We start from the raw sequence: 13848 nt of genomic DNA, 5'->3' as shown, positions 1-13848 counted from the left end.
TTCTGGCTTTGTTTAACATTTATTACAAAGTATAAGAGCAGAGATCGGTGAGTTGTGTGCCCCTCGCCATTCCTCCCCACCAGGTATTCTCTGCAGCTCTGGAAAAAATAGTGTCCTCTTTGCTGTCCACCAGGGGGCGCCGCCCCCTGCCTCTCAGACCCGGTTCCTTCAGCTCTTCCGTCCAGCGGTAACTGAAGCCTCCTAGCATCCTGGACTCTGGGCCCTTCCTGCCCTTCTCCCTGGAGAGCTGGAGTGGGTGGGGAGGCGCAGGTACCTCCACTTCTAACCGAAAGCCAGAGGTCCTCTATAGCAGCACAGTGAGAGTGGTCCTGATGAGGGCGTGTGGGGTAGTGCTGGCCATGTTCCCATCTGGGGTCTCTGGAGGTCCAAGGCTTCCCCTTCAGCCGCATCCCCTGAGGGCTCCTGCCATCGGAAAGTCAACCCACCCAAGGCGGCCCCCATTAGTCCTCACACCTTGAGGTATTTTCTTCACAGGGCTAGGTCAGGAGTGGCAGGGAGGATGCTCTTGACCTCCATCTTGGGAAAGGAGCCTGATTGTCCTCCATGGATCCTGAGGGGAGAGAAAGAGGGAGAGATGGGTGGACAGGCAGTCCAGAGAGGAGAAGGACAGTGAGAGTGGCACTTACCAAGATGGAAGCCGACAGAAGCAGTGGGCGAGGCGGGAGGAAGAGGGTGGGCGGGCTGGCACCAGGAGACCAGGTGCCGGGGGCATTTGGACACAAGCGCAGGCTGCACAGAGCTTGAGTGACCAGGAACAGGCAGAGAGAGAGAGAGACCAAGCAAAGAAGGAGGGGGTCACTGAGGGGCAGGAAGGAGACCAGGGGAGAAGGAGGGGCTCCCTCCTTTTCTCCCAGTCCAGCCCTGAACTCAGAGTCCTTTCCTCCTGGCAGAGCCAGAGCCCAAGAGAAAGTGTGGCCACATTGACACTGGCCACAGGTCCCCTTCCTCCGACCTTTCTTCCTGTCCAAGTCCCAGCCCCCTCACCAGCTACGTGGCCTCCTGACTGGCTTCTGGGAGCTGCTGTGGCCCCAGGGCAGTGCCCAGCAGCTCGGTTAGGGCGTCCAGTTTCCCTGCCAAGGCATCGATCCGCTTCTCCAGGGCCCGGTGCGAGCTGCTCAGGCCCAGCTGCAGGTCACACAGGATCATGTGCATCTGGGTGAGAAGAGAGGGTCAGGCGTCAGGGGCTGTCAGGGGCTGGGGTGGACTCCTCCCCACTCCAGCACTGACGAGTCCTTACTGACCCTTGAAGATTATCCTCAGTTATAATTGTTGCCCTTTCTTAAAGACCCAAAGCCCAGAACCTCTTAAAAGCCACAGGGAGCAGGAATCCTGTTCCCATCTTATAGCTGAGGAAACTGAGGCACGGAGCACCTAGAATAGGACCTGGCACATAATAGATGCTCATTAAATACCTGTGCAATTGATAGGCCTGGCTTCGAAATCCTGACAGCCCATTTACTGCACTCCCAAACTGGGGATTCACAGTGTGATTCCCGAGGCTCTGTGAGCTTTCTTTTTCTTTTTCATTTTTTGGTGCTGGGAATCGAACCCAGGGCCTTATGCATACAAGGCAAGCACTCTACCAACTGAGCCATATCCCCAGCCCCTGTGTGAACTTCCTATGGGAATTCTTGAATGCTGTGTTTTGAATTCAATAATCTTCAGAAAAGACAACCGGCCCGTTCTGGCAGACCTGGGCCATCACCTCCTCACTGACACCTGCCATGATGTTTTTTAAAAAATATTTTTAATTGTAGATGGACACAATACCTTTATTTTATTTATTTAGTTTTTTTTTCTTTTAATGTGGTGCTACGGATCAAACCCAGTGCCCCACGTGTGCCAAGCAAGCGCTCTACCACTGGGCCACAACCCCAGCCTGGCCATGCTGTTTTGGGGCTTGAATCTGTGACTGTGTTTACCATGGCATTGGTGCCAAGAGCCACTGTTTGAACTGTCGTGGCCTAATGAGAGAAAGCAAAGGCCACCACATTAAGAAAAGGTGCCACGAACCAGACCAAGGGCGAGTGACGTCACTGTCCCTCAGCACTGGTGGAATCAAATGGTTTGAGCGAGCCAGGTGAGACACACCTAGGCTGGCAGGCAGCCTGGCCCAGCACGGGGCCCCTTCAACAGTGAGCATCCCCTTCACAATGGATTGAGTTTTACTGAAACAATGTCACCTGTATTCTTGTCAGTGCTCCTAAGTTGAATTTTGCCATCTGTTTGTTCTTGATTTGTAAATTTGCTTTGGTTTTATTGTGTAAGAGTCATTGTTGGAAAGAATTTTATATCCGTCCACATTTAAGTAACTTGATAATAAAGATAATTTGAAATCAAACATTGGGGTGGTTGTTTTTTTTTTCCCCGGTACTTGGGATGGAACCCAGTGCCTCACACATGCTAGGCAAACACTCTACCACTGAGCTACATCCCCAGTCCTTTTTAAAACTTTTGTTTTGAAATGGTCTCACTAAGTTGCTGGAGCTGGCCTCAAATTTGATATCCTTCTGTCTCAGCCTCCCAGGTCACTGGGATTACAGGCGTGTGCCACTGCACCTGGCAATACTATTTTATATTATTATTATTATTATTTTGGTACCAGGGATTGGACCCAGGGGCATTTAACCACTGAGCCACATCCCAGCCCTTTTTGTATTTTATTTGGAGACAGGGGCTCACTGAGTTGGTGAGGCTGGCTTTGAACTTGTAACCCACCTGCCTCAGCTTCCCAAGCCACTGGGATGTGTGTGGGCCACCGGGCCCAGCTAAGATCCCCTATTTTAGAGCCAGATGTCCCTGCCAGAGGCCCAGCCTCCCCTTCTTCCAGACCTGGTACCTTGGAGATGTCCACCATGGAGTTCACTTGCTCTCGGAGCTTTCGGTGTTTCAGCCGCACCTGTCGGAACCTGTGGGGGGAAGCTGGGAGTCGGTTTTCCTACAACCTGGTCCCCAGCTGGCCTTAGCTGAGGGGTGGGATGAGGGGAGCAGAGACGAACATGGACAGAGCACAAAGAAGAGGTGTGCCTGAGAGCCTGAAGGTGCGGAGGAGCCCCCACTCTGCAGCAGCCCGAGACTCCAGGCCCACAGACGCATCCAGCCACATCCAGACCGAGATCCCCGACATTTGCTGAGCGAGACCACACGTGGGTGTCCTGACCTGGACACGCATGGGCATGCACACACACAGCCACGCAGAGAGGGGACAGGACACACAGCTGCCCTTACGTGTGGATGGCGGCCAGCAGCTTGCGCTGATGCCTGCGGGCAGCCCTGGAGTCCTTCCTGCGTGTGTGTTTGTAGTACATCCAGGCCTCCTGCAGCAGGCGGGCAGCTGACTCCTTCATCTGGCAGCGGGTGGCACAGAGTCAGTGGACACAGACCTGAGGGCTCTGCGAAGGGGGCACTCCCGGGAGCTGGCACAGGGAGGGAAGGGCCCTGCTCTGGGTGGCCTGCGCCCAGCCTACCTCTTTGGCATAATGGATGTCCATCATGAAGTTGTGCACGTGCTTCTCGGCCTTGTTAAACTCTAGCTTCCGGGCCACCACGGCCACCAGCAGGGCTGTGCAGCACACCCCCTGTGGGCACAGCAGGCACTGTGGCGTGAGGCTGTGGGGCTCTGGGGGCCAGCCCTGTGCCACCAACCCTCTCTTGAAATCTCCCAGCAGTCACAGGGGGCAGGGACAACCATCCCCAGGTGACAACCGGAAAAGAGGCTCTGAAAGGACCCACAGCCCAGAGCGCCCAAACAGGGTCAGAAAGTGCACGTGTCTGAGTCCAGAGGCTCTGCATAGCGGTCACACCCCACCAGCATGGCCTCTTTCATATCGGAAGAAGAAGAGCTGGTCAAGAGGGGCAGACCGCGGGTTCCCAAGGGGCCCCTTCTCACTACTCATTCTTAGTCGGCCATCAGGTCCCTGGGAGTGACCCTCACACTCCTGAGGTCTCTTCCCAACTCATTTCCCTCCAGGACAATCTTCAGCCCAGCCCCCCACTCACCCTGCTTGACCCGCGGGAGTCCTGACACCCTATTATGACCTTGCGCCCCTCACTCTAAACCCCACCTGGGCTCCCACTTCCCTGAACTTCTCAGCCTGGCTCTGGGGGCCTTCTTTGGTCCAGGCCTCGGCCCTGGCTGTGCTCTCCCTCACCTGCCTGAGTGCTCTCCGCTGAACACTTTCCTGGGCCTTCAGGGGCCTGTCAAATCCTTGCTGCTCCGTGGCCTCTGCCCTCTCTCCCTGGACTTGGAATGAACCCTCCTTGGAAGCTCCCCCGTCCCGTGTCTCAAGTCTCAATCACTTAGAGCGGTTCACTAGTCACCAACCCGGGCTCCCAGGACTGCCTAGGTCCAAGCCCAGTTCTGAGCAAGTCATTTATCTCTCAGTATTTCCATTTCTTATCCGAAAATGGGCACGTCCACGTCCTCTGTGGAGTGTCACTGTGAACTCCATGAGTTGACACCTGGCAAATGTTTGGGGCAGAGACTGGCACAGGTATGTCCCCAGTAAAAGTAAGCCATCATCCACCACACGGTGGAACCCTGGGCCAGGAGGGGGCTGTGAGCCTCACGTGCCTTATCTCTCTGGGTCTCAGTTTCTCCTTCTGTCAGGTGAAGGAGGTGGTCCCATTCAGTCCCAAGGGGCCTGGCCCTTTGGGAGCATTTTCCTGGCTAAGTCTCTGCCCCTCTTTCCTTGTCCTGAAGACTCACCACTGGGGCGGGGGTGGGGGCTCACATTTCCCTGCCCCCCATCCCCTGTGCCTATGGACCCAGGTCTTAGGCATTCAACATGTCCTCCCTAGGACATCAGAACTGGAGGCTCAGATGTGGGAGGGCAGAGGGAGCCAGATCTTGTGGGGAGATGAAGACCAGGGCATTGGGGGCCGAGCCCTGGGGTGGGATGGGGCTATGGTGTGAAGGAGCTGGATGGCTGGGTTCAGCAGGAAGCTTGAGCCTGGGGCTGAGGGGGCCTCAGTTTCATCCTTGAGAGCACAGGAACTGGGGCGGGGGTGGCTGTGTGTCTGGGACCAGTTATAGTAATGGTGCTCTCCCAAAGTCCCATTTACTGAGCTCTTCCTGTGTGCTAGGCACTGTTTGAAGCCCTTTACATGGTTTAACTCATGTAATTGTCTCAGCACCTGATGAGGAGTACACCAGCATCGGCATCCCCATTTTACAGATGAGGAAATTGAGACCTGGAGATTTTGCAGCTTGCCTAAGATCCCCAGCTGAGAAGCAGAAGTGGAGATTTGAACCCTTGGAGCCCGGTCCCAAAGGCATGATCCTGGTGATGACCCTAAGCCCTTGATAGAGGTTAAGAGACCAGATCCCCAGGTTCTAGAAGCAAATGGGCTGGGAAATCAGGAGTCGGGGGTCCCTGGGGCAGGAACAGGTCCTAGGATCATGGTCTATGGTCCTAGGTTCCAGAGAGAGCAAGGACTTAGTGGCTGGATTCCTTGGTCTCAAAGAAAATGGTTTTGTGTCTGGGTCCCTGAGAGGGGATAAGGCTGGGTGGGGAACAAAATTTTCATGAGGTGTCCCTGAGAACCCGTGTTGGCTCCATGGTTTCCTGGGGCTCTGAGGATAAGCAGTTTGGAGGGGGCAGGGTTTCTAGGGACTTGGACTCACCATAACTCCAGTGCAGAGACAGACAATCTTGCCCCACATGGTACCTGGCACCACATCCCCATAGCCAATGGTTAGGAACGTGATGGGGATCAGCCACAATGTGTCTGAGAGGTGCCCAGTGGCATTAACAGCCTGCCTATGGGAAAGGATAGGTTAGTTCTGAAATCCCACCCTAGAGATGACCAAGATGTTTGCTCCCCTCCACCCGCCATGTGCTCTCCCTCCCCATCCACACCTAGTCCCAGGATGAACCTGGGCAGTAAGTTCTAGGCTTTGGAGAGCCTCCTTTCTGCTATGCTTAGCCACTCTGGGCTGTGGGATTTGAACTTGAGCCTGGCCAGTTCCAAAGCCTGCATTGAGGCGGTCAAGGGGTTGGCAGAGAATGTGTGGCTAAGGACTGAGAGGGGACTGAAACCCTGCCTGAAGTCAGACCTGACAGGGTTGCACTCACCAGGAGAAAGGAGTACCTTTATCTAACTTCCACAAAGGTGCTGCATGGCCTACAAGTGGCCTTATAAAAACCCAAAAGGTGGAACTCTAAAAAATCTGTCCCTTGCTGAAGATCACCAGGTGTGGTGGCACTTGCCTGTAATCTAAGTGACTTGGGAGGCTGAGGTAAGAGGATTGCAATTTCAAGGCCAGCCTGGGCAACTTAGCCAGACCCTCTCTCAAAAATAAAAATAATAATAATAATAAAGGGCTGGGGATGTTGCTCAGTGGTAGAGCACCCCAGGTTCAATCCCCAGTGTGACAGAACAAAATAAAAACCCTGAGTTTTATACAGTTTCCAGGTGGCAGCCAGGACCCAATTCCCTGCAGGGACTTTCCAGAGTAGCTGCAAACACCTCCTTTCCAGGCTCACAGCAAATTCCTACAGGACCTCTATGCTAATTTGGAACAGCTGTCCCCTTCCTCCAAGGCAGATGCAACTGGTAGCCTGGGTTTGGAGGCTGAGCAGGTGCCCCGAAGTCCGAGATGGAAGAAGGGGAGCCAGAAGGGTGGGCTGCCTGGGGTCTGGGGGGGGCAGGCGCTGAAGGTCATCTGTGGAGCACTGGCTTGGATTGCTGTGTGGATGGGGACGTGAGCAAGGATGGAAACTGACCTGTCCCCACCGTTGGCGTCCACCTGCACCACTCTGAGCCACCCGCCTCCCTCCCTAAGCCGCAGGACCCTCACCTCTCCGCCACCGAGAGCACCCAGGCTGTGGTGAGCCAGAGGCCAAGCGTGAGGCCGAGCAGCAGGCGGCCCGGGTGCGTGTTCATGTACAGCTTGGCCACGAACCAGTGGCGGAAGCGGACCTGGTTGAGAGCACCGATGCTGCGGTAGGACGCGTTGAGCAGGACGCCGCTGCGCAGGAGGACCGCGCGGGGCACCAGGTAGAGGCGCAGCAGCATGGCTAGTGACAGCAGCGCCTCCCCCTCGCCCAGGAAGCCCGGCCAGGGCTGCGTCCCCTTCTCGCCCGACCCCGTCGCGCACGGCGGGCCCCTCAAGGGTGCAGGGTGCAGCCCGCACACCGCCAGCTCCAGCACGATCTGCGCCGCCTGCCGCGGAGTCAGCGCCACGCGCCAGTCCCGGAGCCCGTTGTCAGTCATGAACAACTGCCGGGAAGGGCGACAGGGAGGGGGTCAGGTGCAGGCCGGGCGGCGGCCCGCCCGCTCTGCACCCCGAGATAAGGTGGGGCGTCTGCTGGGCCCTGGAGAGAGAGATAGCAGTAGGGCGTCGAGCTGGACAGGGCTGGGGAGGGAGCTGGGCAGGATCCGAAGACCTCTCTCCACTTTCTCCACCAACCCTTAGTTTCTGCCCCCTTCCAGAACTTTCATGAACATTGACTGAACGCAGGCTGTGTGCCCGGCCATGTCCTATATGCTGAGGATTCGAATCGAACAAAACAGAAACCTCTTCCTCTTTGGAGTTTATAGGCACATTCCTGAGGCGGCTTTTAATCCTGTTCTGGGAACACATGTAGTAATTGTTCTAGCAATAACATCAGGGGAATCAACAGTCAAGATTTATGGGGCACTTCTCCCCTTTATGTGTTGTGCCTCAGTAGTGCTATGACACAGTGAAAGGGATAGTACCTCCATTTTATAGATGCAGCAATGGAGGCCCAGATGCTTCAGGTGGGCGGTGGCACACTTAACTATTGCTGAGAGTGCTGTTGCTGTGGCAGCTAAAGCCACTTAACTATGGCTGTTATTTTTATTCATTTTTTGCAATGCCTGAGATGGAACCAGGGCCTTTGGTATGCTATGCAAGCACTCTATCACTCAGCTACGCTCCCAGCCCCTCTAACACCTGCAATTAATAAGAATGATAATCTGTACCCTTTTACTAAGTACCTCTCATGTGCCAGGCACTGCACAGGGGCATTTCCATGCATGACCAATTTAAGGCCATGGTATAAAGAGAGAGGAAATGGAGCAATAGGACCTGGGAAGATGGGTCTGGGGAGACCGGAAGTGGGGGCATGGGGGTGCAAAGAGTTCCTCCATCTGGGGAAATATTGAGCCAGAAATGGGGAAATCAGGGGCAGGTACTAGCTAGGACCTTAGGTGACTTGCAGCTGGAATTAGTGGGAACAAAGATGGAAGACAGATCTGGAGGCTGGGCCTGGAGTAAGGTGGCCTGGGGCAGAGCGCAGCTGGCAGGCAGCAGGGCTGGAAGGGTAGGACTCTCTGCATCAGGAGTGTGTAAGGGGGAGACCAGGGGCTGCTGGTGGGGGAAGGGCCAGGGCTGCCCTGGGAGGTTCTGTCCTACTGTCCTTCTTAGTGGGCAAGGGTGTGAATACATCAGAGGGTGGAGGAGCTTCAGATCAGGAGGAGAAGGTAGAAAGTGTGGGCTGAAAGAGCACAAGGACACGTGGGGTTTAGGGTTGCAAAGCTCAGGGGTAGCAATGACCCTACCTGGATCTCTTTGGCATGGAAGGCCACGATCAGGCAGAGGAGCAAGATGGTGGAAATGCTGATCATGCACTTGACCAGGAATAGGTAGAGGGCCCACTGTAGGAAGGATAGAAAACACGTGAGGTCCAGGTCTCCAGTCCACCAGTCCCCTGTACCTTCCTTGGAAACCACCATCCCTTCCATTCCCCATTTCCTAGCCCCTAGACCAGTCATTCCTGGTGTTTCAGTTCAGAGACATCTCAGAACCATTATGCAGTCCCCAGGGAGATGCTGTCTTCCTTCCCAAATGGACAGCCCTGTCCCAGATGCCATGTTCATCTTCCTTCGTTCTTCTCCCTGGATTCAGACCCCCTGAAGGGAGACCTTGAAGCTCATGCACTTTGTTATTCTCCTGTCCCCTTCCAGTAAAAAATACTGCCTGGGTTATATTTTTCTTCAGAGCGTCTAGAAAAAGACCTCTGGCCTCCCCTTCACTCCTACCCAACTGATCCTGCCCTAGAATCAATGTCAATGCTCACCCAATTCCAGAAGAGACTAGAAACCACCATTCAACCCCCGAGAACACGACACCCTTCCCTGCTATCTTCCATGAGACCGAATCCTTGAGACCCCAGCCCCAGGTCTTAGAATGCCCCCCAGTTCTGCCCCCTGCACCTCCTCCTCCCCTCTCTCCTGGCTCCAAGCCCAGGGCAGATCTAGCCGGAAGCACAGGGCCTCCAGAAACCACGAGAACTCTTTTTTCCTCTCTTTGTGTGACAATACCTTGGAGGAATCTAGAATTCTAGAGGGGGAGATTTAGAGGGGACTGCTGAATTCCCTAAGAAGGGTTAGTTTGGGGTATACTGTCAGGGGAAGGGGCCACCTGCCCCCGCCCCCAGCCCTACACCTGTTTCTCCTAAGGCTGCCAGCTCCCCTGGTTGGACCTAGGCCAGGGCTCCGCCTCTGAGCAGGGGAAGAGGGCCAGTTTCCTGCCCCAGGGGGCCTCCCCCATCCCCTCCCTGAACAATGGTGCTGTTGTCCCTAGCCCTCCCCCACCCCTTCACCCTTCCAGGGCTCCCTGGTTCCCTGTCTGTCTTCAGTGTGTCTCAACCTCATCTCATTCAACAGCACCCCCCTCCCCACACTGCAGTGCACCTCTCTGGTGGCCCTCTCTACTCTCCCACTGAAACTGTCTCTACTTGGACCCTTACCCCTTTGAATTCCCCTTTCTCTGGGGATGGTTGTTTTGAGATCTCTCTTTCTGGTGGACTTTCTGCCACTCCATATGGATTTCTCAGTGATTCCCAAGCTCTATTTATGTTGGTGGCTGTCCCTCTCTGTCCCTTACTGCCTCTTTATCTCTGGCTCTGTCTCTCTCTCCATTCCTCCCCTCCCAAGCCAAGACACCTATCATTTTTAAAAAATATTTTGTTAGTTGTAGCTGGACACATACCTTTATTTTATTTACTTGTTTTTATGTGGTGCTGAGGATCGAACCCAGTGCCCCGCACATGTGAGGCAAGCGCTCCACCACTGAGCCACAACCCCAGTCCCAAAGACACCTATCTTGTTCCCCTGTCCTTCCCAGGCTTTGGCGCTTCTTCCTGCAGCCCCTCCCCCAGGACAGCAGGTGTCTGGGACCTTGCAAAATGAGCTCATTAGCTGAGATGGACGTGCAGAGGGGACAAGGAAGTTATCAAGGCAGTCATTGAAAGGAAGCGGAGGAGGGCCCGCTGCTTGTGTGAGAACTGCAGATCAGGGATGCAGCAGCTTTCCCAAGGTCCCACCCATGGACTGGACGCAGTGGCAGGTGGTGGAGGGAAGGAAGAAATGTGAGGTGAGGACAGGGAGGAAGAGAGTGGGGTAGGAAGGACCCCCTTGCCCCTTCCCATCTGCCAGGCTCCCCTGCCCCACCTCCCCTGCTGGGCGCGGTCCTGAAGTGTGGGAGCGCCGCATAGGCCCCGGCCATGCTTCCTGTTGGCATGGGCTTCGGCTGCCCCACCTCCTCACTGCCGCTGCCCTCTCCCTGGCCGCCTGGCCAGAGGAAGCTGGCCTGCCTTGACCTCCGTGTGGCTGCCGGTTCCTCCAGAGCTGCCCACTCCCCCATCCCCAAATCTAAGACTGAGCTTCACGTCCCTGTCTTTAGCAGCCCGGTCCACAACCCTGAGCCCAGACAGGGCTTCAACCTCTCCTTTCCTGTGGGCAATTCCGTTCCCTCTCAAGCCACTGATTCAGACCCTTGTCCTCCATCTGTCCCTATCACTGCCCAGACCAGGGCTGGAATGTGCCCGTAGCCTGCTGAGACCTGTTCTGGCCCCACCTACCCCCCTCAGAGTCAGCCCTTTCCCCCAAAGAAGTGTGGGAGCACCTAAGCCTCCTTCTCGCTCAGACTCCGGAGCCTCGGTTCAGCCCCCTCTCCCGGGGACCAAGGAGTTCAGGCTACACCAACCTGCCTCTCACTGCCTCCCAGGTGAGGAGCACGCAGATCTGGGGGAAGCTGGGCTTCTAAGTGACGGTGATGGGGGACGGGAGGTGCTTCCACTTCCCACCCCCACCCCGTCACTGTTCTGGGCTCTGCCCCTGGCAGTCCCGGCAGCGGGCGAACGTTAGATAAGGAGCCGCCGCCTCCTGGAAGAAGTTCGCCTTTCTCTCCACCCTCCCTTCACCGAGGCCGGGGCCATGGGGTCAGCCTTCCTCTGACCTCCACGGGGCCTGCACCTCCAGGGGTCCGGTTACAACTTTTTCAAAGACTGAAACACTGTGACCCTGTTCCCTCCCCAGCTCTTGCAGGGAGAGACCCCCACATTGAACTCTCCAAGGTCTCCGGAGCCAAGGCCCCAAGTCTCCTCCTCCCTCAGACCCAGAGATCCAGAAACTCACCCCTCCTCCCTCAACCCAGGGGTCCACGCCCAGCCCCCCTCCCTCCGACCCAGGGTCCAGCCCCAGCCCCCGCCCTCAACCCAGGGGTCCGACCCCAGCCCTCCCCTCTCAGAGCCAGGGGTCCAGGCCCAGCCTCCCATGCCCCAGCGGGAAGGCTGCACTCACCGGGCACCCCCCAAACCACAGCATCTCCGCGTGCAGCACCATGAGTCCGATGCCAATTCCCGCCAGCGCCAGCGCCCAGCCGGCCAGCCACTTCTCCTGCTCCAGCAGGCGCTTTCGCCGCCGCAGGGCCCCCAGGCCAGACACCAGCTCCCCGCCCATGGCCCCTGAGGTCTTGGGGCTCAGCCAGCTTCCTGCCCAGGGTCCCCCACCTCGTAATACGCAAATGGCAGCCACTTTGGCTTCCAGGCGGGCGGCCGGCTCTGCTCGCACTGGGGCTTTGGCTCCGAGGCACCGCGGAGCCCTGTGCCCTCTGGGGAGTGGTAACGTTGGCGGCTGGGCAGGGCGGGGAGGGGCAGGGGAGGTCCCTGGGTAGGGGGAGGCTCCCCAACCCCCCTTTCCAGACTAAGGAGGGGCTGGGGTGTGTCTTGGGGCAGAGCTAGAAAGAGGCATCCATCCACGTGGGAGAGACACACACTGCCACACAGGGGCTGTGACCAGAACGGTCTGCACCTTGTGATACCACCTACACCCACCACACCCAGACACCACAGGACACCCCGGCCGGAGTGGGAGCCTAACACACTGGGGCCCGCGACGCAACCTTCAGAGTGACTCACAACTCCCCACAAACTGAAATCTGCAGCCACACCCAGACACCACACACATGGTGTGACACACGCCGGCACTTAGCAAGGCAGGCAGTGTCCCCGGCCCACACGGCCACCCAAATATTGTCCCCACACAAGCACAAGCATTACATTCAAAACTGCCACAATATTCTCTGACACAGTCACACCCAGACATCACACCTAGGGCAATGCCTATCTGTAGCCATACAAACACAACAAGCACTACACAAACACACAATACGTATTGACACAGTGATACCCAAACGCCACTACACCCAACACATACAAGGCACTCGTGGTGTTCCGCACACCACACACCCATGTAGCGACAGCCAGTACACACAAACACGCAACACCTAGGCACACGGCCATGGCAGCCCCCGGCCACACAGCTCATAGAGAAACACACACTGACACACATCGCAGTGCATGGCCATGCCAAGGCACATGCTCACATGCTCATGAGGATGATTCACAATACACACTGATTCACCCGGACACACAACGTGCCCCAGTGTACAGCGTGGTTCAAATGCATGGTCAGAGACCCAGATCAATGGATGCCTGCTGAGACAGACACAGGCACACCTAAGGGGACCCAAGCAGCACAATGTATCCTTTCTTTTTTTGGTACCAGAGATTGAACTTGGGGATACTTAACCACTGAGCCCCATCCTCGGCCCTTGTTATTTTTTATTTTAAGAAAGGGTCTCACTAAGTTGCTTGGGGCCTCACTAAGTTGCTGAGGCTGGCCCCGAACTTGCAATCCTTCTGCCTCAGTCCCCCATACTGCTGGGATTACAGGCGTGTGCCACCACACCTGGCCAGACTGGTTCATCTTGACCACACCAAACACAACCGGGGATGATTACCCTGAGGTGGAGGGATTATGCCCCAAATGTAACACACGCCATCCCCTCTGACCCACAAGCCACAACTGAGCGTCACATATGACACCCGCACGCGCTGTATTTCAAGATGTGTGGCTGCACAACCACAAAGCATAAACAGTCGTATGTAAACATATGGCGACACAACATACTGACCCATTTCCCAAGAAAAACAACCTTTCACAAACAACCACCTGTCACATAAAACACCAGATGTGCCCCCATTGATTGCAGCCCACACCAGGGTGGCAACAAGACCACCCAGGACCCCAGACAAGCTCATCCACAACCACACAAACACAGCACACCTTGAGTGTTCCTTGGCAGGGAAGGGAGAGGCCCCCAACAGGGCATACACCCGGATGTAAGATGCAGGATCGCAACGCTGAGTGATACACAGTGTCACACACACAAGTTCCACAAAGAGACACAACACACACTGACACACAGCAGCAGTGTCAAATGTGGTGCAGTGTGACCCATAGTGACTCCCAGATCGATGTGCAGCAGGGAACACATACGTCCACACACTGTGTCTGCACACAAATCAGAACCTACCCATGGTGACACAGGGACACACTGACGTGGTCACACAAAACACCTCACACAGCAGCGCACATCAACCTCACCATGCACGGGACTCCTGCTCTCCGAGGAGCGTGTAGAAATAACCCTTCTGCCTCCCGTGTCCTGTGCCACGCAGGACCCAGGACCTGCCAGCCACAGGGAAATCAAACACTCGCGGACAGACGTCT

General features: G+C 56.1%; 1 protein-coding gene across 4 annotated transcripts; it reads right to left on the bottom strand.

The window, feature by feature from the left end:
* On the bottom strand, window positions 1–13848 carry Kcnn4 (potassium calcium-activated channel subfamily N member 4). Of its 4 annotated transcripts, none has more exons than XM_046455556.2 (9): window positions 13723–13848; window positions 8551–8646; window positions 6824–7245; window positions 5648–5783; window positions 3489–3599; window positions 3250–3368; window positions 2861–2930; window positions 1006–1173; window positions 1–571 (listed from the first exon to the last, which is right to left on the bottom strand). In XM_046455556.2, the coding sequence occupies exons 1-8, from the start codon at window positions 13723–13725 to the stop codon at window positions 1009–1011; spliced, it is 1122 nt and encodes a 373-aa protein (XP_046311512.1). In that variant the 5' UTR covers window positions 13726–13848; the 3' UTR covers window positions 1–571; window positions 1006–1008. The 4 variants fall into 4 exon arrangements, with proteins under 4 accessions (XP_046311512.1, XP_046311514.1, XP_046311511.1 ...); XM_046455558.2 differs by having other exon boundaries at window positions 13652–13763; XM_046455555.2 differs by lacking the exon at window positions 13723–13848 and adding an exon at window positions 11575–13624.

Source organism: Marmota monax, unplaced genomic scaffold (assembly GCF_021218885.2).
Source record: "Marmota monax isolate L192 unplaced genomic scaffold, Marmota_monax_Labrador192_F-V1.1 WCK01_AAM20220418_F8-fsc00149, whole genome shotgun sequence".
Classification (NCBI taxonomy): domain Eukaryota; kingdom Metazoa; phylum Chordata; class Mammalia; order Rodentia; family Sciuridae; genus Marmota; species Marmota monax.
The sequence above is the reverse complement of the archived record's forward strand: the minus strand, read 5'-3'. Positions and strand labels throughout refer to the sequence as shown.